General features: G+C 40.0%; 1 protein-coding gene across 1 annotated transcript; it reads left to right on the top strand.

The window, feature by feature from the left end:
* Positions 1-126: 126 nt before the first annotated feature.
* LOC145862986 (uncharacterized) lies at positions 127-8,416 on the top strand. Its single transcript, XM_082967986.1, has 2 exons — positions 127-684; positions 5,191-8,416. Exons 1-2 carry the CDS (start codon positions 354-356, stop codon positions 5,946-5,948), a joined length of 1,089 nt encoding a protein of 362 aa, XP_082824112.1. The 5' UTR covers positions 127-353; the 3' UTR covers positions 5,949-8,416.
* The last annotated feature ends 18,328 nt before the right edge of the window (positions 8,417-26,744 follow it).

The raw sequence follows: 26,744 nt of genomic DNA, 5'->3' as shown, positions 1-26,744 counted from the left end.
ATGAAAAATATGAGCTTTTTTGTCTGGAAATAAAACAAACATTGATCTCAACTGCGTTTCCCACTCCAGTCAGCTGACGGCGATGTGTGCGTCTTTCAGGCGACGCTGCCTGTGTGACGTATAATCTAGTGGACGGGACGTTTCTTCAACAACAACAGCTAGTCAGACACCTCACTACCTTTATAGACAAAAATCGTTGTATAGTTGCATCTGTGTTTTAAAAATACGTATGTCTAATAGCTAGCTAGTTTCCCCATTTCATTTCATATATACGTTGTTAGTTAGCTGGCTTGATAAATTAGCCTATTACTTGGCTAACGAACGCCAGCTAGCTAGCTAACATCTCCCCGACCATGAGCTCACTAAGCTACTCTCCTCCTGCTAAAGAAGAGGAGGCCTGCTGGACGGAGAAAGAAACTCTCGTTAAAGAGGAGGAGGAAGAGGAGGCTGTTACAATACAACAACAAGTAGAGGGTGAGGCTGTTACAGTGAAAGAAGAAGATAAAGACGTTTCAGTGAAAGAAGAGGAAGACGCGTTCAGAGTGAAAGAGGAGGAGGATGTTACAGTTAAAGAAGAGGAGGAAGAGACTGCGGATGATGCAGTTTTTGGAGTGAAAGAGGAGGAGGGGGAGATAACTGTCACATTGAAAGAGGAGGAGGAGACAGGAGATCTGATTAAGACCAGTAAGTTCTGTCTTAAAATGCGTGGTTTTAAAGCGAAGTTCCACTGAATGTTTATGCCTGAATATGCGGTTTAATGTAGGAATTGATAAAACTAAGATGTGTATACCACCAAAGAGCGGGTCACCAACAACACGTTAACAATGGATTTACACGCAAAATCCCATCTTTAATGTCTCACAGAATGGACTTGCTCTTATCATGACTCAAATTACGTTGCATTACACTGGAGGCGCGATTCCATGCCAACGTGGGCCGATAATATTTTTCGTATCTCAGAATATATTGTTTTGGCAATTCTCTCATAGAAACCTCATTGGAGGAAGTATGTTCGATATGTTTTTTACATTTGTAACACAAACCATGTTTGAGAAAACCATGATAAAAGGGCATTTATAGGACCTTTTAGACCTGTACATGCCTCCTGTCAGACCCCGTGACCTCTGACCCTTACATGATACAGACATCATCTAGTCATTATACTGTCAGACCCCATGACCTCTGAACCCTACATAATACAGACATCATCTAGTCATTATACTGTCAGACCCCATGACCTCTGAACCCTACATGATACAGACATCATCTAGTCATTATACTGTCAGACCCCGTGACCTCTGACCCCTACATGATACAGACATCTAGTCATTATACTGTCAGACCCCGTGACCTCTGACCCCTACATGATACAGACATCTAGTCATTATACTGTCAGACCCCATGACCTCTGACCCCTACATGATACAGACAACATCTAGTCATTATACTGTCAGACCTATGATCTGTGAACATGATACAGACAACATCTAGTCATTATACTGTCAGACCCCATGACCTCTGACCCCTACATGATACAGACAACATCTAGTCATTATACTGTCAGACCTATGATCTGTGAACATGATACAGACATCATCTTGGTGTCATTATACTTCTTACATTGTGCTCTAATATATAGAGTCTAGATTATTTTGGAGTCATTATGTTCCTTATAGTGTGCTCTAATATATAGAGTCTAGATTATCTTGGAGTCATTATGTTCCTTATAGTGTGCTCTAATATATAGAGTCTAGATTATCTTGGAGTCATTATGTTCCTTATAGTGTGCTCTAATATATAGAGTCTAGATTATCTTGGAGTCATTATGTTCCTTATAGTGTGCTCTAATATATAGATTCTAGATTATCTTGGAGTCATTATGTTCCTTATAGTGTGCTCTAATATATAGAGTCTAGATTATCTTGGAGTCATTATGTTCCTTATAGTGTGCTCTAATATATAGAGTCTAGATTATCTTGGAGTCATTATGTTCCTTATAGTGTGCTCTAATATATAGAGTCTAGATTATCTTGGAGTCATTATGTTCCTTATAGTGTGCTCTAATATATAGATTCTAGATTATCTTGGAGTCATTATGTTCCTTATAGTGTGCTCTAATATATAGAGTCTAGATTATGAGATGTATTTTTATATATTAATATCTCAAAAGTAGCCTTTCTGTTCCAGCTCATTTTTAGACATATCATTTGTAATGATATAGCCTACTCTTCAAACAATTCACACGGACTCTAGGTACTTTTTAATGATATGACCCGTTTTATAAGTAGAAATGGACAACTTTTATTTTTTGGCATCTTTTAATGAGGTCTCAGTTTAATACGTTCTGGTTGTAGCCTAGCCCTGTTGTAGATATAGAGGATGTAGCCTAGCCCTGTTGTAGATATAGAGGATGTAGCCTAGCCCTGTTGTAGATATAGAGGATGTAGCCTAGCCCTGTTGTAGATATAGAGGATGTAGCCTAGCCCTGTTGTAGATATAGAGGATGTAGCCTAGCCCTGTTGTAGCTATAGAGGATGTAGCCTAGCCCTGTTGTAGATATAGAGGATGTAGCCTAGCCCTGTTGTAGATATAGAGGATGTAGCCTAGCCCTGTTGTAGATATAGAGGATGTAGCCTAGCCCTGTTGTAGATGTAGAGGATGTAGCCTAGCCCTGTTGTAGATGTAGAGGATGTAGCCTAGCCCTGTTGTAGATGTAGAGGATGTAGCCTAGCCCTGTTGTAGATGTAGAGGATGTAGCCTAGCCCTGTTGTAGATGTAGAGGATGTAGCCTAGCCCTGTTGTAGATGTAGAGGATGTAGCCTAGCCCTGTTGTAAATATAGAGGATGTAGCCTAGCCCTGTTGTAAATATAGAGGATGTAGCCTAGCCCTGTTGTAGATATAGAGGATGTAGCCTAGCCCTGTTGTAGATATAGAGGATAAATCCATTTCAATTCAATCACTTTTTTGACATCATCCCTTTTGAGTGTCCATAGAGTATCCATAGAGTGTCCATAGATGTTTGCCCATGGAAGAAGTGGTCAGAAAGTGACTTTGTGGACCTGAATGGCAAAACATTCAGGAGATGTGGGGGCGGCAGGTAGCGGCAGGCAGCCTAGTGGTTAGAGCGTTGGACTCGTAACCAAAAGGTTGCAAGATCGAATCCCCGAGCTGACAAGGTGAAAATCTGTCGTTCTGCCCCTGAACAAGGTACTTAACCCACTGTTCCTAGGCCTTCATTAAAAATAAGAATTTGTTCTTAACTGACTTGCCTAGTTAAATAAAGGTTCAATTTTTAAAAACATTTTAAAGTTGACTCATTTTGTATTCCCCACCATACCATGAGACATCCATGTTTTAATCACTGGAATAGACAAACGGTTGAGTTTGGTATCATTTAAAAGCTTACAAAAAGGGTTTTTAAAACTGTTTTATAATTCCCCCCCCCCCCCGTCCAAAAAAGAATTATTACATTTTTAACCTTTTTAATGTCAATTATCTAAAAACGTGCAAACTCCATGTTTGCACATGTTGTAGTTTAGACTCTACTTTACATCATCTGAGGTTTTTGGGTCTTGCCTGCCATCGGTTGAATACAGGGTGGTTGTCATTTCAATTATACACATAGAATTCATAGAATGGACCTGTCCTTTCAGACCAGTGGTAGAAAAAGTACCCAACTGTCATACTTGAGTAAAAGTAAAGATACCTTAATTGAAAATGACTCAAGTGAAAGTCACCGAGTAAAATACTACTTGAGTAAAAGTCTAAAAGTATTTGGTTTTAAATATACTAAAGTATCAAATGTAAATGTAATTCCTAAAATATACCTTTAAGTATAAAAAGTAAAAGTATAAATAATTTCACATTCCTTATATTAAGCATACCTGACCGCACAATTTTCTTGTTTTATTATTTTATGGATCTAGGGTCACACTCCAACACTCAGACGTAATTTACAAACAATGTATTTGTCAGATCAGATGCAGTAAGGATGATCAGGGATGTTCTCTTGATAAGTGTGTGAATTGGACCATTTTTCTGTCCTGCTAACATTCAAAATGTAACGAGTACTTTTGGATGTCAAGGGAAAGTACTTAGGTAGTACTTAAAAGTATTTTTAGTTAAGTACTTTGCACCTCTGCTTCAGACCACTGCAGTACATCATTGAAATTGTAATGACATTTACATTTTAACTTCTAATTACTACCACAAAGATGGCCGCCGGTCCGTCCAACCGTTGAATGTCAACTTAAATGGTCCTCTCTATTCTGTTTATTTTTATGATTTCAACAGGTTTCTTATGGAGGATTGACAGTATAATTTAAAACAACAGATATTCCCATTCAAGTCCAACATTCTCTGATGTGTGGACCTCCAACCATCTTTGTAGTTCGATTTGGAAGTCGACATGTACTGTGGCAAACCTCTTCAAAGTTAGGAGCGTTTCCCACTTAATTTGTGACAAACTGTCACCAAAGTCAGCCCAGAATGAAAGTTCTTTCGAACATGACAGTACCTGTGTGTTTGTTTCGCTGTCCTGGTCCACCCAGGCCGCAGGTAAGGTCAAGGATAGCAGGGTTCGGTACACAAATCTGGTTCTCGGTAGGTCCAGGTCTAAACGCCAACAGGTAAGTCCAAAACAGTCCAGCTCGTACACGGTAAATCCAGCCAATGTAGATTGTCTCTTTCTCTATGGTTCATAGATCCTTCCCGCCCTCTCTCTCTCTTCCTGGTTTTTCTTGACCTTTTATCTGTGGGTCGGCTCCACCTTCTGAGGGTTCCCCTTGCTTCTGGGAATTGTAGCTTTGGCAGTCGGCCATTTTGTGATCTGTAGTTCTGATCGGGGTGGCCATTTTAGTGATGGGGCAGAGCCGTTTATTAGTTCTGCCCTCACATATCTGCCATTTATCACTCGACCCCCTTCTTTGCCACAGTACATTTTATGACCATTTTAGTACATTTTTCGACCAAAACATGACACCCATGAGAACAAGATTAGATTTGGGAGCTCTACATTATTTGTTTTTAAAATCTCACCAAGTTTACGTTTAATGATGTAATGTTGTGAAAACTGACCTTGGGTTATTGAGGGATGTAGTCTAGATTAAACCTCATAGGAAGACAGTTTTATCATGTGGAGGTTTCATTCAGGCCTCTGTTTAACAAAATAATCTGTTTGTCTTTGGCAGGAGAGAGACCAGACTCTCCCTCTGACAGCAGGAAGAGTCCTTCAGGGGAACCAGACCCAGAGACGCCCAAACCAGCCAAACGACATCACTGCTCCTACTGCGGAAAGAGTTTTACTAAGTTACGAAAACTAAAAGAGCATGAGAGGACACACACAGGAGAAAAGCCTTTCCAATGTTCCCAGTGTGGAAACAGTTTTAGTCAGTTAGGGAGCCTGAAAATACATAAGAGAATACACTCTGGAGAGAAGCCTTATCACTGCTCCCACTGTGGAATGACTTTTATCTGTTTAGGGAGCCAGAAGTTACATGAGAGAATACACACAGGAGAAAAGCCCTACGACTGTTCCCACTGTGGAAAGAGTTTTAGGTGGTTAGAAGGCCTGAAAAAGCATGAGAGGACGCACACAGGAGAAAAGCCTTTCCAATGTTCCCAGTGTGGAAAAAGTTTTAGTCAGTTAGGGAGCCTGAAAATACATAAGAGAATACACTCTGGAGAGAAGCCTTATCACTGCTCCCACTGTGGAATGACTTTTACCTGTTTAGGGAGCCAGAAGTCACATGAGAGAATACACACAGGAGAAAAGCCCCACGACTGTTCCCACTGTGGAAAGAGTTTTAGGTGGTTAGAAGGCCTGACAAGGCATGAGAGAATACACACAGGAGAAAAGCCCTACCAATGCTCCCACTGTGGAAAGAGTTTTAGGTGGTTACAAGGCCTGACAAGGCATGAGAGAATACACACAGGAGAAAAGCCCTAACAATGCTCCCACTGTGGAAAGAGTTTTGCTCAGTTAAGGAACCTGAAATCACATCAGAGGGTACATACACAGGAGGAGAAGACATACCACTGCTCTCATTGTGGAAAGACATTTTCCCAGTCAGAGGACCTGAAATCACATGAGAGAATAGAGAGGCTGTGTTCTGACTTATGTTTTTGACTGAGAATGTGTGTTTTTGTTCTTGCCAAATGAAATCATATTGTTTATATGAAATCATAAAAAACATAGGTTTACTTTTGTGGATGTTTTTTCATCTGGAGACATGATCATGTCTAAAATCAGATAAAATATTTTAAAATATGTTTTTTTATTCTTATTCGATTGATTGGATGCAAATGTCAACCCTATGATGTTGTTCATTATAATTAATGTAAATGTAATGTAAATGTTCATTATATTATTTGCAAAATGTAAATTATTATATAAGTAAGTAGTGTCATGACGTTGGCCTCTTTTGGTACAGGGAGGACAGTTGACCCCCCCCCAATCCACCCTGTGTGTAAAGGGTTGTAAAAACTCTAAAATTCCAGGAGAGTCTCTGGCCACATGGCCCATAGAGAGACACAGGAAATTCTTCCAACTCATAGAATTGGAGAGCCAAGCGACATTAGGTGAGTGCTGGAGAAGGTATGGAAGATTGGTGAAGAATCCAGCTACGAACTGATCCGCTTGGTACAATTTTGTGATACTCAGAAGAGACAATATAGCCATATTACCATAAAACTGTTTATATAATAGCATCATAATGGTTGTATAGAATGTATTAATAAGGATAAAGCTTTTGTAAGACATTGAGATGCTATGTACTGATGTAATGTGATAGAATTGTATTTCTGTAACCAAATCTAACTCAGTCATAGGCACGCCCCCAGGGACCCATACAGGACCAGGGGTCATTTGACAAGCTGTTCTATGGGCACTATAAAACACCCCCTGATTTACATTTCCCCAGACCAGGCCTACACTCCGTGGCCTATAGGTTACCATCCAATTCCTCTACTGAAAGTGAACCATACCACGTGGTTAACTTTTAGACTATTGATACCGACAGAATAAGAACAAGTCTTTGATATTAATTATTAGTCTGCAGCTAAGTAAATTATATCATTGAACGCGAAGACCAACGAAACAACCATTCGATGACGACATTAATGAATGTCGCTTTGAAAGATCCATTCTAACCGAGAGAGAGACTCTCCATCAGAACTACTCTCCAACAAGAATCAGAACGACACACTGAGCGTAAATATATATTGATTGCAATTGTTCCCGAATGAGTGAGCCTTCAATTGTCAATTGTTAATATTAATGAACTCTGTGTGCCACAGCTGACCTTTTATGATCCATTGTTCAACAGGCCGACCTGCCTGTTTAGCCCACAAGGGCACATTCCTCTACCAATCCTTTGTGACGATAATTACTGTTTGTATGTTTTCTGTTAATTACTTAGTGTAGTAAATAAATGATTTTAAGACAATTGATGTATGGATGATTTTAGTAAAGACTGGGTTCGTGCAGATACAACAATTTACGACGTTTGGAATGAGACTGGACTCGAGGTAAAATACACCATTTAAACCAGAAGATAATCGGCCTATACTATAATAGAATAGAATATTATAGTACAGGAAAGTTATATTAGGAAAATTATAGCTTTGTAATCTGAATATTCTCCTTGGTGCCCCGATCTCCTAGTTAATTACAATTAAACGATTAATCAGTTTAATCGCGTGATAATAATTACAGGGAGCTAATTGATAAACAAATCTTCAGTTTAATGGTACCCCCAAAGACACGACAGTAGCCTTGCACGAGCCCAGAACAGCTCATAGAAACAGGAGCCTTGTCTTGTATGATCCAGAACAAATCAAATCAAAGTTTACCTTACTGTGAAATGCTTACTTACAGGCCCTAACCAACAGTGCGATTTTAAGTAAAAAATAGGTTAGTCAGGCTGATTGAGGTAGTATGTACATGTAGATATGGTTAAAGTGACTATGCATATATGATGAACAGAGAGTAGCAGTAGCGTAAAAGAGGGGTTGGTGGGTGGCGGGACACAATGCAGATAGTCCGGGTAGCCAATGTGCGGGGGCACCGGTTAGTCGGGCTAATTGAGGTAGTATGTCCATGAACGTATAGTTAAAGTGACTATGCATATATGATAAACAGAGAGTAGCAGCAGCGTAAAAGAGGGGTTGGGGGGGCGGGACAATGCAAATAGTCCAGGTAGCCATTTGATTACTTGTTCAGGAGTCTTATGGCTTGGCGGTAAAAACTTTTGAGAAGCCTTTTGGTCCTAGACTTGGCGCTCTGGTACCGCTTGCCATGCGGTAGTAGAGAGAACATTCTATGACTGGGGTGGCTGGGGTCTTTGACAATTTTTAGGGCCTTCCTGACACCACCTGGTGTAGAGGTCCTGGATGGCAGGCAGCTTAGCCCCAGTGATGTACTTGGCCGTATGCACTACCCTCTGTAGTACCTTGCGGTCGGAGGCTGAACAGCTCATAGTAACAGGAGCCTATCTCCTGTGTCTGTAGTGTGAGGCAGCTTGATGTACAAGTTCTTCCCCTGGACAGGACTAGTCTATTAAGCTGCCCTCCACCAACTGCTGTTTTCAGATCTCGCAATGGGTCACGGATGTGATTCAGATCTGGGGCCTCGTTTATACAAATCTGTGCGTAAAACCAAATGCGTGGGATAATTTCCACGCAAAGCGTGAGATTTATCGACATGAACGTTTGCTTGAGAGAGAGAGGGTAAATTAAACGCACAGCCGTTACCATGTGTAAGCACAGTGCCACGTGGTGGACTGAGGGAACTTCTTGTCAAGCGTAGAATGGGGAAATATCTGTTGAGAATGTCTGTCTGACATTGTGAGAATAATAATGAAAATATTTTTAGATGTGGCGGATGAATCAGAATTAGTTGGGTAACATAGATAATTAAGATCTTTTATTTGTATAATATGCTTATGTGAGATACTTGTCATTAGAATTGTCATGATGTTGCCCTGTGGGTAAGGTTTATGACCCCCCCATAAATACCTTTCTCCCTTCCCCTCTCTTTCTGACCCTACTGAAGGACTGTTGAATAGCCTTTGTTGAATATAGAGAGTCTGGGAACATCAAACAAATGGGGAAAAGGAACCATATTTTGGTAATAAAACCAGCTGGAAATATGCTTTGGAACTTAATGAGTATGGATGTCAGTTCGGTTGTCATCTGAGACATTATGACTGATGACAGGACGACATAAACTGTACCTGGGAAAGTATACACCCTCTAGTTATCAGAGTCACATGGAATTGTTATGCAATTGAAATGTTTGATATTGAAATAGTTTGTTAGGAGATTAAATGTAATTTTAGCTTCCAATTGAGAGAATTGGGTTTTCATAAGGAAAGTGCCCTGCTTGATCAGTGGCCCGCCCCTGTGAAGAGACAGGGGTTATAAACGATGAAACACACCCTCCTCCCCTCGCCACTATATAAGACAATGACACAATGTAACCAGTGGGTTCCACTACGTGAGGTCTGCAGCCTCTGCGTTACAAGAACACACATGTCAAGTACAGAACTAAGCCAACGTGAGCTTTGGTTGTGAATGGTATGAACTTTGAACTTATTCACTACAGAAGTGATACTTCCTAGCCGTTGAGTTAGCAGCGGCCGCTGTAGACGTGGGCTAGGAAAGGACGGACGACGGATCCAGTCTACCACAGACAAAAATACTACAACGTATCCACTTTAACACCATTGACATTCTTCTGAGGACAGGAAGATCTGTTGTCCAACCCGGCCAGCATCTACGACCAATCTACCGAAGCGCAACTCAGAGTAAATATTTATTGCATTTTCCTTTTCCAAATGGGTGGTAATTTAGAATGCATAAAATTCTGTATTTACGATAGCATAGCTGTTTCTGTGTTCCTCAGTCTTCCCGCTCTTTCATTCAAGCCCAACCCCCTTTCTTTGTGTTACAAGCCGCCATGTCGGCTCCATCCACCAGGGACGTTTTCTGTATGACATCATTTGTATTCTGTGTATATGTAATTCTGTGTGATTAGTTGGGTATTTAGTAAATAAATAATTAAACCCAATTTTGGATTGCTGATTCAACTTGTTAGCCAGGGTTCGTGAAGAAAACCAAGAATTTACAACTTTCATTATGAGACTGAAAATAAAATGAGGATTAATATTGACGGCTATCGATGTAAAATATTAAAGTCTTTAAGAGTTTATTCGTAAGATAACGGCTCTATAAACACTCTTCCGTGGTGTCCCGACTTTCTAGTTCATTACATTTACATGATTAGCGAATCAGGTGATATTAATTACAGAGAAAGGATTTTATAGAATAGCATGTCATATCACTTAATCCGGCATAGCCAAAGACACAACAGAATGTATCCCTTTGGACTCTGGTGTTGGCAGTTGCACTTCTCCCTCAGCTGGGGCTCAGTCACCTGGGGCCCAGAGAGGGGAGAGGTCAGGCTTGTCTTTCATATGTCCCTGGTGCTATGCAGAATATCAGAAAGGGAAGAGGACAGAATGGAACATTGTCTTCATTTTTACATTTTAGTCATTTAGCAGACGCTCTTATCCAGAGCGACTTACAGTACTGAATGCTTACATTTCATACATTTTATCTCCGTACTGGTCCCCCGTGGGTATCGAACCCACAACCCTGGCGTTGCAAACACCATACTCTACCAACTGAGCCACCTATGGCGTGATTAATGAGGAACCAATTACTTGTCTCCACAATGTCTGTGCACAAGTCACTCCCTCCTTTGGCATTGAGGGGAGGTGTATGGCAGTGTCTGGAACCATTGTATGTCCTCTCTGATGTTGCACTTATCCTGGGATAGTGTATGACCTAGAGGCTCACTCCCCTCAGTGAGCTTGTCCAGGAGTGGGGTCAAGAGGGGCTTTACTTTAGATGGGAGTATCTAGAGTTGACAATTGATATATGCCATTGGATGAGTTGGTGTTTTTGTACTATGAAGTACCAGGAACGAGATTAGAACCTCATCATAGGGACCAAACTGAACGATAATTTATAGCGAATGCTATCTGGCTATGGGATACTCCTCTCTCAAGTAAAAGTTTTTCTTTGTGAACAGTTCAATCAATAATACAGTAGAAAAATCTATATACAGCATGTGCAAGTGAGGTAGGATAAGAGAGGTAAGGCAATAAATAGGCCATGGTGGCAAAGTAATTACAATATAGCAATTAAACACTGGAATGGTAGGATGTGCAGAAGATAAATGTGCAACTAACTAACTAGCTAGCTAACATCCTTGACCATGAGCTCACTAACCTACTACCCCTCTGCTAAAGAAGAGGAGGTCTACTGGACGGAGAAAGAAGCTCTGGGGATGAATATTGCCGTGAATGAAGAAGAGGAGGATGTTTTAGTAAAAGGAGAGGAAGATGCTTTCAGAATGAAAGAGGAGGATGAGGAGGCTATCAGTATCACATTGGAAACAGAGGAGAATAACGTTACAGTGAAAGACGAGAAAGAACCTTTTAGAGTGAAAGATGAAGAGGGGATAGAGGCTGTCACAGTGGAAGAAGAGGAGGTAGAAGCTTCCAGAATTAAAGAGGAGGGAGAGGAGGCCATGAGATTGAAAGAAGAAGAAGAGGAGGAGGATGTTATAGTGAAAGAAGAGAAAGAACCCATTGGAGTGTCAGAGGAAGCTATCTTAAGAAAAGAGGATGAGGAAGATGTTTTGCGAGTTGAAGGAGAGGAAGAGGAGACTGAAGATCTGATTAACACCAGTTAGTACCGTCTTAAAAGCAGGGCCACAAACTGCCCTTGATGAATTAATGTATCGTTTTAATATATGGCTCTGGGCCTCGCCATTGGATCTTGGATAATATAACTTAAAAAATGTCCACTGAACTTAGTTCAACTGTCGTACCCCATCAGAACCCAAAATATAAGCTTGTTTTACTCCTTTGTTTGTGAACAATGTAATTGTAAAATAACACTGTATATCCTCAAAACATGGAGGTAGTTAAATGATGCTGAACCTGAGACATAAGATTGTTATAAAAAGTGCTATTGAAATGCAATAAATTATTACTATATACACTGAACAAAAATATAAACGCAACAATTTCAACGATTTTACTGAGTTACAGTTCATATAAGGAATCAGTCAATTGAAATACATTAATTAGGCCCTAATCTATGCATTTTAGCCTTGGGTGGCCCTGGGAGGACATAGGTCTACCCACTCGGGAGACTGGCCCACCCACTGGGCAGCAAGGCCCAGCCAATCAGAAGGAGTTTTTCCCCACAAAAGGACTTCATTACAGACAGAAATACTCCTCAGTTTCATCAGCTGTCCAGGTGGCTGGTCTCAGACGATCCTGCAGGTGAAGAAGCCGGATGTGGAGGTTCTGGGCTGGCGTGGTTACATGTGGTCTGCGGTTGTGAGGCTGGTTGGACGTACTGCAAAATGTTGTAAAATTACATTGGAAGTGGCTTATGGTAGAGAAATTAATATTACATTATCTGGCAACATCTCTGGTGGACATTCCTGCAGTCAGCATGCCAATTGCATGCTCCCTCAAACCATGAGAAATCTGTGGCACTGTGTTGTGTGACAAAAGTGCACATTTTAGTGAACTTTTATTGTCACCAGCACAATGTGCAAATGTTTAATGATCATGCTGTTTAATCAGCTTCTTGATATACCACACCGGTCAGGTGGATGGATTATCTTGGCAAAGGGGAAATGCTCACTAACAGGAAGGTAAACAAATTTGTGCGTAACATTTTGAGAGAAGAAACACACATTTCTGGAATCTTTTATTTCAGCTCATGAAAAATGGGACCAACACTTTACATGTTGCGTTTATGTTTTTGTTAAGTATATTTAGAGAGTTGGTCAACCTTCTAGAATTTGAATATTGTTATCATTCTAGACCTTCAGTTATATAATTTAAATATTCCCCATATATTGTAAATGGGGGCGCTAACATGGCTGCCATAATTTTATGTAAACGCAGAAACCTGTCCCCAACTCCCAAATAAACTTCCTGCTAACTTGCTGTTGCTAGCTAATTTGTCCTATTTAGTTATCTTGCTGTTGCTAGTTAATTTAAGCATTGGGTTAATATTGATATAAGTGATATAACCAACACTACTCCCCCCACAGTACCTGGAGCATCACAGTGATATAACCAACACTAGTCACAGTGATATAACCAACACTAGTCACAGTGATATAACAAACACTAGTCACAGTGATATAACCAACACTAGTCACAGTGATATAACCAACACTAGTCACAGTGATATAACCAACACTAGTCACAGTGATATAACCAACACTAGTCACAGTGATATAACCAACACTAGTCACAGTGATATAACCAACACTAGTCACCTCCTCCACAGTACCTGGAGCACCACAGTGATATTCAGTGGGGGGGGAAAGTATTTGATCCCCTGCTGATTTTGTACGTTTGCCCACTGACAAAGAAAGGATCAGTCTATAATTTTAATGGTAGGTTTATTTGTACAGTGAGAAACAGAATAGGGTATTCCAGCATGACAATGACCCAAAACACACGGCCAAGGCAACAAAGGAGTGGCTCAAGAAGAAGCACATTAAGGTCCTGGAGTGGCCTAGCCAGTCTCCAGACCTTAATCCCATAGAAAATCTGTGGAGGGAGCTGAAGGTTCGAGTTGCCAAACGTCAGCCTCGAAACCTTAATGACTTGGAGAAGATTTGCAAAGAGGAGTGGGACAAAATCCCTCCTGAGATGTGTGCAAACCTGGTGGCCAACTACAAGAAACGTCTGACCTCTGTGATTGCCAAGAAGGGTTTTGCCACCAAGTACTAAGTCATGTTTTGCAGAGGGGTCAAATAATTATTTCCTTCATTAAAATGCAAATCAATTTATAACATTTTTGACATGCATTTTTCTGGATTTTTTTGTTGTTATTCTGCCTCTCACTGTTCAAATAAACCTATTATTAATATTATAGACTGATCATTTCTTTGAAAGTGGGCAAACGTACAAAATCAGCAGGGGATCAAATACTTTTTTCCCCCACTGTAACCAACACTAGTCACAGTGATATAACCAACACTAGTCACAGTGATATAACCAACACTAGTCACAGTGATATAACCAACACTAGTCACAGTGATATAACCAACACTAGTCACAGTGATATAACCAACACTAGTCACTGTGATATAACCAACACTAGTCACAGTGATATAACCAACGCTAGTCACAGTGATATAACCAACACTAGTCACAGTGATATAACCAACACTAGTCACAGTGATATAACCAACACTAGTCACAGTGATATAACCAACACTAGTCAAAAGGCATAAACGAATACACTCAGGGGAAAAGCCCTACCAATGCTCCCAGTGTGGAAAGAGATTTTGTAGATCACAGGACCTTACATCACATGAGAGGACACACTTTACCACTGCTCCCAATGTGGAAAGACTTTTAACTGATTAGGGATCCAGAAAACATATGGGATGACACGTAGGAGAAAAGAGATTTACTCCGTCATGGAACCTGAAAGACCATGAAAAATACATATAAATACACAGGAGGAGAAGACATACCGCTGTTCTAATTGTGGAGAGACATTTTCCCAGTCAGAGGACCTGCAATCACATGAGAAAATAGAGAGGCTGTGTTCTGACACGTTTTTGACTGAAATAGTGTTTACATTTTTTGTTTATATAAGAGAATGTTTTTCAAAAGATTTGCCCTCTTTTACATTTATAAAATGTGCATCTTTATGAACTTTGCCTGGATAAAAGTAAGTAAGTTGGCCTTGCCTGGTGTGAACCTTTCTGTAGCATAAGACAGCTTAATGTACAAGTCCCCGTGGACAGGACGCTTAGCCCCAATCTATTTTCTTAAAGCTGAGTGCCAAGCAGACGCACCTGGTCCCCATTTTTAAAGTCTTTGGTATGACTCAGGCGGGGAACCAACTACCAACCTTCCAATCTCAGGGAGGACACTAACCACAAGGGCAATGAGTTGATTGTGATTCAAATAAAATTGTAATTAAAATAAAATGTTTTTGGATACAAGTATAAACCCTTTGATGTTCATTAAATGTTTTGGATATATGTTTTAAATGTAAATGATTAAATAGATGAATAGAATGTGCATTTCTTCATTCTAACCTTGAAACATCTTGAATTTTGTCTGTGTTACATTGAGTTAATTTGTGTACTAGTCATCAAACTAAATGAGTATGAAAATGTGATGACGTTCTTAGAACATTGATAAGTTGTTGACATGAAGAACTCACTACCTCATGAATGTTCCCATCAGTATTATTAAAACACTCACTAACTCATGAATGTTCCCATCAGTATTATTAAAACAATCACTACCTCATGAATGTTCCCATCAGTATTATTAAAACACTCACTAACTCATGAATGTTCCCATCAGTATTATTAAAACACTCACTACCTCATGAATGTTCCCATCAGTATTATTAAAACATTCACTACATTATGAATGTTCCCATCAGTATTATTAAAACACTCACTACCTCATGAATGTTCCCATCAGTATTACTAAAACACTACCTCATGAATGTTCCCATCAGTATTATTAAAACACTCACTACCTCATGAATGTTCCCATCAGTATTATTAAAACATTCACTACATCATGGCTGTTCCCATCAGTATTACTAAAACACTACCTCATGAATGTTCCCATCAGTAATATTAAAACACTACCTCATGAATGTTCCCATCAGCATTATTCCACCATATCAGAGAAAACACAGGTGCTGATTTTTAAAAGGAATTGATTAATGAAACATATTTTGGTCTGAATATTAATAAATTGTGGAATGCCATTAGTGGACTTTCATTATATACATCTACAACACATATATGAAAAAAAAACTGAAATATCACATTTACATAAGTATTCAGACCCTTTACTTTGTTGAAGCACCTTTGGAAGGTGAACCTTCGACCCAGTCTGAGCGCTCTGGAGCAGGTTTTCATCAAGGATCTCTCTGTACTTTTCTTTGTTCATCTTTCCCTCGATCCTGACAAGTCTTCCAGTCCCTGCTGCTGAAAAACATCCCCACAGCATGATGCTGCCACCATCATGCTTCACCGTAGGGATGATACCAGGTTTCCTCCAGATGTAACGCTTGACATTCAGGCCAAAGAGTTCAATCTTGGTTTCATCAGACCAGAGAATCTTGTTTCTCATGGTCTGAAAGTCCTTTAGGTGCCTTTTGGCAAACTCCAAAACGAGCTGTCATGTGCCTTTTACTGAGGAGTGGCTTCCGTCTGGCCACTCTATCATAAAGGCCTGATTGGTGGAGTGCTGTGGAGATGGTTGTCCTTCTGGAAGGTTCTTCCATCTCCACAGAGGACCTCTGGAGCTCTGTCAGAGTGACCATCGGGTTCTTAGTCACCTCCCTGACCAATGCCCTTCTCCCCTGATTGCTCAGTTTGGCCAGCTGGCCAGTTCTAGGAAGAGTCCTAGAAGATTGTGGAGGCTGTTCAGTGTGGCTTTTGACATTATCGATCATAGTTTGCTGCTGGAGAATTGTAAGTGTTATGGCTTTACACCCCCTGCTATATTGTGGATAAAGAGTTACCTGTCTAACAGAACACAGAATTGTAGATATGTGGTAGTGGAGTAGGGGCCTGAGGACACACACTTAATATGTTGTGAAATCTGTTGTTAATGTATTGTCATGTTTTTTAAATTGTATAAACTGCCTTAATTTAGCGGGACACCAGGAAGAGTAGCTGCTGCCTTGGCAGGAACTATTGGGGATCCATAATAAACCCCAGGAAGAATAGCTGCTGCCTTGGAAGGAACTAATGGGGATCCATAATAAACCCCAGGAAGAGTAGCTGCTGCCTTGGCAGGAACTAATGGGGATCCATAATAAACCACAGGAAGAGTAGCTGCTGCCTTGGCAGGAATTAATGTGAATCCATAATAAATACAAATAAAATGTTATTTGTCACATGCGCTGAATACAACAGATGTAGACCTTACCATGAAATGCTTACTTACAAGCCCTTAACCAACGATGCAGTTTTAAGGAAAATATAGTTATGAAATATTTACTAAATCTTTTTTTAAATAAGATAATGAGGCAGTGGGTACCGGTAAAGAGTAAATGTGCGGGGGTACAGGTTAGTCTAGAGTAGCAGCAGTGTAAAAAACTGAGCTCAATTTCGATTCTCATAACAAAGGGTTTGTATACTTATGTAAATAGGATGTTTTTTATTTTTGACCCATTTGCAAACATTTCTAAAAACCTGTTTTTGCTTTGTCATTACAGGGTACTAAGTAAATAGGATGTTTTTTATTTTTGACCCATTTGCAAACATTTCTAAAAACCTGTTTTTGCTTTGTCATTACAGGGTACTGTGTCATTATGGGGTATTGTGTCATTATGGGGTATTGTGTCATTATGGGGTATTGTATCATCATGGGGTATTGTATCATCATGGGGTATTGTGTCATCATGGGGTATTGTATCATCATGGGGTATTGTATCATCATGGGGTATTGTGTCATTATGGGGTATTGTATCATCATGTGGTATTGTGTCATCATGGAGTATTGTGTCATCATGGGGTATTGTATCATCATGGGGTATTGTGTCATCATGGGGTATTGTGTCATTATGGAGTATTGTGTCATCATGGGGTATTGTGTCATCATGGGGTATTGTGTCATCATGGGGTATTGTATCATCATGGGGTATTGTATCATCATGGGGTATTGTGTCATCATAGGGTATTGTGTCATTATGGGGTATTGTGTCATTATGGGGTATTGTGTCATCATGGGGTATTGTGTCATCATAGGGTATTGTGTCATTATGGGGTATTGTGTCATTATGGGGTATTGTATCATCATGGGGTATTGTGTCATCATGGGGTATTGTATCATCATGTGGTATTGTGTCATCATGGAGTATTGTGTCATCATGGGGTATTGTATCATCATGGGGTATTGTGTCATTATGGAGTATTGTGTCATCATGGGGTATTGTGTCATCATGGGGTATTGTGTCATCATGGGGTATTGTATCATCATGTGGTATTGTGTCATCATGGAGTATTGTGTCATCATGGGGTATTGTATCATCATGGGGTATTGTGTCATTATGGGGTATTGTGTCATTATGGGGTATTGTATCATCATGGGGTATTGTATCATCATGGGGTATTGTATCATCATGGTGTATTGTGTCATTATGGGGTATTTTGTCATCATGGGGTATTGTGTCATCATAGGGTATTGTGTCGTTATGGGGTATTGTGTCATTATGGGGTATTGTGTGATTATGGGGTATTGTGTCATCATGTGGTATTGTGTCATCATGGAGTATTGTGTCATCATGGGGTATTGTATCATCATGGGGTATTGTGTCATTATGGGGTATTGTGTCATTATGGGGTATTGTATCATCATGGGGTATTGTATCATCATGGGGTATTGTATCATCATGTGGTATTGTGTCATCATGGAGTATTGTGTCATCATGGGGTATTGTATCATCATGGGGTATTGTGTCATTATGGGGTATTGTGTCATTATGGGGTATTGTATCATCATGGGGTATTGTATCATCATGGGGTATTGTATCATCATGGTGTATTGTGTCATTATGGGGTATTTTGTCATCATGGGGTATTGTGTCATCATAGGGTATTGTGTCGTTATGGGGTATTGTGTCATTATGGGGTATTGTGTGATTATGGGGTATTGTGTCATCATAGGGTATTGTGTCATTCTGGGGTATTGTGTCATTATGGGGTATTGTGTCATCATGGGGTATTGTATCATCATGGGGTATTGTGTCATCATGGGGTATTGTATCATCATGGGGTATTGTGTCATCATGGGGTATTGTATCATCATGGGGTATTGTGTCATCATGGAGTATTGTGTCATCATGGGGTATTGTATCATCATGGGGTATTCAGGGGCGAAAATCTGATATCAACTTTGGAGGGGACAATTACATTAAATTTTCTCAAGAGCAATTCCTGAGGGGACACCAAAAGTAGTGCTGTAACACATAGCCTACGTTTAATATGGTAAATGTATATTGAGGAACCAAAGAAATAAGGTGTTTGCCGTACTCCTAACTACCGGTACCCAAAACTACACAACTAATCACAACAGCAATATCATTGCCTTTAACAAATCTTAGTTCAGTCACCAGTTTAAGTTGAGAGTGGGGGTATCCATGGCATTTTCCAATTATGTTCCTATTTTACAAGTAAAAAAAATTGAGAACCTTTCATAATGTTGCCAAACAAAGACTCAACAAACTTTCCTGAGACTTCCTGTCTCTGCCAGTCTGTCCCTGCATATCTGTCCCCAACTCTGCTGTTTGTGTGCCATCTGTTGCCTGCTCTGCCTAATGACATCATTGTGAAACATTTCCATTAGAATTTCATTTCTTTCTTATGAACATTTTATCAACTAGTCTTTGAGATATTAGGCTACTAGGGTTCTTACTTTGCGTTTTGGTGTACTGAAAAATACTCTGATGTCCGTCTTTTTTATTTTATGGAGTATTGTATCATCATGGGGTATTGTATCATCATAGGGTATTGTATCATCATGGGGTATTGTATCATCATGGGGTATTGTATCATCATGGGGTATTGTGTCATCATGGGGTATTGTGTCATTATGGAGTATTGTGTCATCATGGGGTATTGTGTCATCATGGGGTATTGTGTCATTATGGGGTATTGTGTCATCATAGGGTATTGTGTCATCATAGGGTATTGTGTCATTATGGGGTATTGTGTCATTATGGGGTATTGAGTCATTATGGGGTATTGTGTCATCATAGGGTATTGTGTCGTTATGGGGTATTGGGTCGTTATGGGGTATTGGGTCGTTATGGGGTATTGGGTCGTTATGGGGTATTGGGGTATTGTGTCATTATGGGGTATTGTGTCGTTGTGGGGTATTGTGTCATTAGGGGGTATTGTGTCATTATGGGGTATTGTGTCATTAGGGGGTATTGTGTCGTTATGGGGTATTGTGTCATTATGGGGTATTGTGTCATTATGGGGTATTGTGTCGTTATGGGGTATTGGGTCATTATTGGGTCGTTATGGGGTATTGGGGTATTGTGTCATTGTGGGGTATTGTGTCATTATGGGGTATTGTGTCGTTATGGGGTATTGGGTCGTTATGGGGTATTGTGTCGTTATGGGGTATTGGGGTATTGTGTCATTATGGGGTATTGTGTCATTAGGGGGTATTGTGTCATTATGGGGTTATTGTGTCATTATGGGGTATTGGGTCGTTATGGGGTATTGGGTCGTTATGGGGTATTGTGTCGTTATGGGGTATTGGGGTATTGTGTCGTTATGGGGAATTGGGGTATTGTGTCGTTATGGGGTATTGTATCATCATGGGGTATTGTGTCATCATGGGGTATTGTATCATCATGGGGTATTGTGTCATCATGGGGTATTGTATCATCATGGGGTATTGTGTCATTATGGGGTATTGTGTCATCATGGAGTATTGTATCATCATGGGGTATTGTATCATCATGGAGTATTGTGTCATCATGGGGTATTGTATCATCATGGGGTATTGTGTCATCATGGGGTATTGTATCATCATGGGGTAATGTATCATCATGGGTTATTGTATCATCATGGAGTATTGTGTCATCATGGGGTATTGTATCATCATGGGATATTGTGTCATCATGGGGTATTGTGTCATTATGGAGTATTGTGTCATCATGGGGTATTGTGTCATCATGGGGTATTGTATCATCATGGGGTATTGTGTCATTATGGGGTATTTTGTCATCATAGGGTATTGTGTCATCATAGGGTATTGTGTGATTATGGGGTATTGTGTCATTATGGGGTATTGAGTCATTATGGGGTATTGTGTCATCATAGGGTATTGTGTCGTTATGGGGTATTGGGTCGTTATGGGGTATTGGGTCATTAGGGGGTATTGGGTCGTTATGGGGTATTGGGTCTTTATGGGGTATTGTGTCGTTATGGGGTATTGGGTCGTTATGGGGTATTGAGTCATTATGGGGTATTGTGTCATCATAGGGTATTGTGTCGTTATGGGGTATTGGGTCGTTATGGGGTATTGGGTCGTTATGGGGTATTGGGTCGTTATGGGGTATTGGGTCGTTATGGGGTATTGGGGAATTGTGTCATTATGGGGTATTGTGTCATTATGGGGTATTGTGTCATTATGGGGTATTGCGTCATCATAGGGTATTGTGTCATTATGGGGTATTGTGTCGTTATGGGGTATTGGGTCGTTATGGGGTATTGGGTCGTTATGGGGTATTGTGTCGTTATGGGGTATTGGGGTATTGTGTCATTATGGGGTATTGTGTCATTAGGGGGTATTGTGTCATTATGGGGTATTGTGTCATTATGGGGTATTGGGTCGTTATGGGGTATTGGGTCGTTATGGGGTATTGGGTCGTTATGGGGTATTGGGGTATTGTGTCATTATGGGGTATTGTGTCATTATGGGGTATTGGGTCGTTATGGGGTATTGTCTCGTTATGGGGTATTGTGTCGTTATGGGGTATTGTCTCGTTATGGGGTATTGTGTCGTTATGGGGTATTGGGGTATTGTGTCGTTATGGGGTATTGGGGTATTGTGTCGTTATGGGGTATTGGGTCATTATGGGGTATTGTGTCATTAGGGGGTATTGTGTCGTTATGGGGTATTGTGTCATTATGGGGTATTGTGTCATTATGGGGTATTGTGTCGTTATGGGGTATTGTGTCATTAGGGGGTATTGTGTCATTATGGGGTATTGTGTCATTATGGGGTATTGTGTCATTATGGGGTATTGTGTCGTTATGGGGTATTGGGTCATTATGGGGTATTGGGTCGTTATGGGGTATTGGGGTATTGTGTCATTGTGAGGTATTGTGTCATTAGGGGGTATTGTGTCGTTATGGGGTATTGGGTCGTTATGGGGTATTGTGTCGTTATGGGGTATTGGGGTATTGTGTCATTATGGGGTATTGTGTCATTAGGGGTATTGTGTCATTATGGGGTTATTGTGTCATTATGGGGTATTGGGTCGTTATGGGGTATTGGGTCGTTATGGGGTATTGGGTCGTTATGGGGTATTGTGTCGTTATGGGGTATGGGGAATTGTGGTATTGTGTCGTTATGGGGTATTGTATCATCATGGGGTATTGTGTCATCATGGGGTATTGTATCATCATGGGGTATTGTATCATCATGGGGTATTGTGTCATCATGGGGTATTGTATCATCATGGGGTATTGTGTCATTATGGGGTATTGTGTCATCATGGAGTATTGTATCATCATGGGGTATTGTATCATCATGGAGTATTGTGTCATCATGGGGTATTGTATCATCATGGGGTATTGTGTCATCATGGGGTATTGTGTCATCATGGGGTATTGTATCATCATGGGGTATTGTGTCATTATGGGGTATTTTGTCATCATAGGGTATTGTGTCATCATAGGGTATTGTGTGATTATGGGGTATTGTGTCATTATGGGGTATTGAGTCATTATGGGGTATTGTGTCATCATAGGGTATTGTGTCGTTATGGGGTATTGGGTCGTTATGGGGTATTGGGTCATTACGGGGTATTGGGTCGTTATGGGGTATTGGGTCTTTATGGGGTATTGTGTCGTTATGGGGTATTGGGTCGTTATGGGGTATTGAGTCATTATGGGGTATTGTGTCATCATAGGGTATTGTGTCGTTATGGGGTATTGGGTCGTTATGGGGTATTGGGTCGTTATGGGGTATTGGGTCGTTATGGGGTATTGGGGTATTGTGTCATTATGGGGTATTGTGTCATTATGGGGTATTGTGTCATTATGGGGTATTGTGTCATCATAGGGTATTGTGTCATTATGGGGTATTGTGTCGTTATGGGGTATTGGGTCGTTATGGGGTATTGGGTCGTTATGGGGTATTGTGTCGTTATGGGGTATTGTGTCATTATGGGGTATTGTGTCATTAGGGGGTATTGTGTCATTATGGGGTATTGGGTCGTTATGGGGTATTGGGTCGTTATGGGGTATTGGGTCGTTATGGGGTATTGGGGTATTGTGTCATTATTGGGTATTGTGTCATTATGGGGTATTGTGTCATTAGGGGGTATTGTGTCATTATGGGGTATTGTGTCATTACGGGGTATTGGGTCGTTATGGGGTATTGTCTCGTTATGGGGTATTGTGTCGTTATGGGGTATTGTGTCGTTATGGGGTATTGGGGTATTGTGTCGTTATGGGGTATTGGGTCGTTATGGGGTATTGGGTCGTTATGGGGTATTGTGTCGTTATGGGGTATTGGGTCGTTATGGGGTATTGTGTCGTTATGGGGTATTGTGTCATTATGGGGCATTGTGTGTAGATTGATGAGGAGAAAAATGTATTTAATCCATTTTAGAATAAGGCTGTAATGTAACAAAATGTTGGAAAAAGGGAAGGGGTATGAATACTTTCCGAATTTACTGTATATTTAAAACCAAATGTAACTATCCATTGTTTTGCAAAGTTGGTTTGTGTTAAAGTGTTTGGTCCTGGTCGTGCGGGTCAAACAGAAACACCCTGATGATTGGTTGACAATAGAACCTTCCACAATGCAGCCAATGGCTGTAAGTTACAGCTGGTGATGAGGAACTGTCTGCAGTTGACTTTATGATCTTTGATCAAATGGTTGATTTAAAGTTCATGTAGTCAACATGTAGGCACAAGTTGGACACTTTTTATCCCCATAATGCGTCACAATTTGAAAGGCGGTGACTTGACAAAAGTGGCCCGCTCGAACGAGCCCATTGCTATAACGTGCAAATATCTGTCCAAGCGTTGTAATATCTGTCAGGCGTCAGCAACGTCTGAGCAGAGAAACGCGCCTAAAGACTGCCCCTTTCAGGTTGATTGAGGTGTGGCAACCAAAAATGCTGTGTTCGTAACCAAGTGGGAGGTCGGGATTTTCCAGTTGTGAAGTCGTAAATACCAGTTGGATGGCCGTTCATGTGGATTTTTCCCAGTCGTATGTGGTAAATTCCCAATTGGTTATGAATGCAGCGTACTGATAACTAATCCCAGATGTGTCATTGGCGTTGTTTCCAATGAGAGCAAAGTTGTATCGTGCCTCACATTCATCACACATGACATAGCTACCATCTTGCTCTTTCAGCACTTCAGCAAACCTTTCTCAAACATTACTTTTGTGGTCCTCCCTTCTTTATTTTCAACTCTCCATTTCGCAGATTTTCTTAATAAATTAAAAAACAATTATCTGTTTGTTTGACTGAGTGACGAAATATTGCAATGTGAAGTGGTATAGTATGTTTTACATTGTCATGAAGTCTAATCAATCAACACCTGCTTGCTTCTCTTTGTCAATATAATATTAGTATCTAATGAAATAAATGATATAAAAAAAAAAAAACGTTCTGAAAATTAAATAAACGTATGACACCAGTCAGCAGATGACGATGTGCTTCTTTGAGGCGACGCTACCAGCGTGACGTGTAATCTAGAAGACGGGACGCTTCTTCAACAGCAGTCAGCCACCTCTATCCAGTAGCTTGCAATTTAAACATATATATTTAACCTTTAACTAGGCAAGTCGGTTAAGAACAAATTCTTATTTACAATGACGGCCTACCAAAAGGCCTCCTGCGGGACGGGGGCTGTGATTAAAAATAAACGAGATAAAAGAAAAATATAGGACAAAACACACATCTCGACAAGAGAGGCAAGACAACACTACATAAAGAGAGACATAAGACAACAACATAGCATGGCAGCAACACATGACAACATATCATGGTATTAACACAACATGACAGCAGCACAAAAACATGGTATAAACATTATTGGGCACAGTCAACAGCACAAAGGTCAAGAAGGTAGAGACAACAATACATCACACAAAGCAGCCAGATCTGACAATTGACATTATATTGTCAAGATTTGAGTTAAGTCCTTAGCTAGGACACATCTAGATGTGAAAAAAACACTGAATTTATTAACATTTTATTAATTAAGCAGACGCAGATCGACTCACATTAGTGTGTGCATACATTTTCGTACTGGTCCCCCGTGAGTATCAAACCAACAACCCTCGCGTTGCGTGCGCCATGCTTTACCAACTGAGCTACACGGAACTATTCTAACAGTATGTATTCATAATGTTCATATTCACATGTAGCTACAGGTCTGCATTAAACTATTCCAACAGTATGTATTCATAATGTTCATATTCACATGTAGCTACAGGTCTGCATTAAACTATTCCAACAGTATGTATTCATAATGTACATATTCACATGTAGCTACAGGTCTGCATTAAACTATTCCAACAGTATGTATTCATAATGTACATATTCACATGTAGCTACAGGTCTGCATTAAACTATTCCAACAGTATGTATTCATAATGTACATATTCACATGTAGCTACAGGTCTGCATTAAACTATTCTAACAGTATGTATTCATAATGTACATATTCACATGTAGCTACAGGTCTGCATTAAACTATTCCAACAGTATGTATTCATAATGTACATATTCACATGTAGCTACAGGTCTGCATTAAACTATTCTAACAGTATGTATTCATAATGTACATATTCACATGTAGCGACAGGTCTGCATTAAACTATTCCAACAGTATGTATTCATAATGTTCATATTCACATGTAGCTACAGGTCTGCATTAAACTATTCCAACAGTATGTATTCATAATGTACATATTCACATGTAGCTACAGGTCTGCATTAAACTATTCCAACAGTATGTATTCATAATGTACATATTCACATGTAGCTACAGGTCTGCATTAAACTATTCCAACAGTATGTATTCATAATGTACATATTCACATGTAGCTACAGGTCTGCATTAAACTATTCTAACAGTATGTATTCATAATGTACATATTCACATGTAGCTACAGGTCTGCATTAAACTATTCCAACAGTATGTATTCATAATGTACATATTCACATGTAGCTACAGGTCTGCATTAAACTATTCTAACAGTATGTATTCATAATGTACATATTCACATGTAGCGACAGGTCTGCATTAAACTATTCCAACAGTATGTATTCATAATGTTCATATTCACATGTAGCTACAGGTCTGCATTAAACTATTCCAACAGTATGTATTCATAATGTACATATTCACATGTAGCTACAGGTCTGCATTAAACTATTCCAACAGTATGTATTCATAATGTACATATTCACATGTAGCTACAGGTCTGCATTAAACTATTCCAACAGTATGTATTCATAATGTACATATTCACATGTAGCTACAGGTCTGCATTAAACTATTCTAACAGTATGTATTCATAATGTACATATTCACATGTAGCTACAGGTCTGCATTAAACTATTCCAACAGTATGTATTCATAATGTACATATTCACATGTAGCTACAGGTCTGCATTAAACTATTCTAACAGTATGTATTCATAATGTACATATTCACATGTAGCGACAGGTCTGCATTAAACTATTCCAACAGTATGTATTCATAATGTTCATATTCACATGTAGCTACAGGTCTGCATTAAACTATACCCCATAATGACACAATACCCCAATACCCCATAACGACCCAATACCCCATAACGACCCAATACCCCATAACGACCCAATACCCCATAATGACACAATACCCCCTAATGACACAATACCCCATAACGACAC

The sequence above is a fragment of the Salmo salar genome, chromosome 02 (assembly GCF_965601325.2).
Source record: "Salmo salar chromosome 02, fSalSal1, whole genome shotgun sequence".
NCBI lineage: Eukaryota > Metazoa > Chordata > Actinopteri > Salmoniformes > Salmonidae > Salmo > Salmo salar.
Note: the sequence above shows the minus strand (reverse complement) of the source record. Positions and strands in the feature narration are given on the sequence as shown.

What these genes read in the sequence shown, in the direction of transcription:
- LOC145862986 (XM_082967986.1), top strand. Translation starts at nt 354, where the DNA reads ATGAGCTCACTAAGCTACTCTCCTCCTGCTAAAGAAGAGGAGGCCTGC. An exon ending in AGGAGATCTGATTAAGACCA is followed by an intron (nt 685 to 5,190) that starts GTAAGTTCTGTC and finishes TGTCTTTGGCAG; the next exon opens with GAGAGAGACCAGACTCTCCC.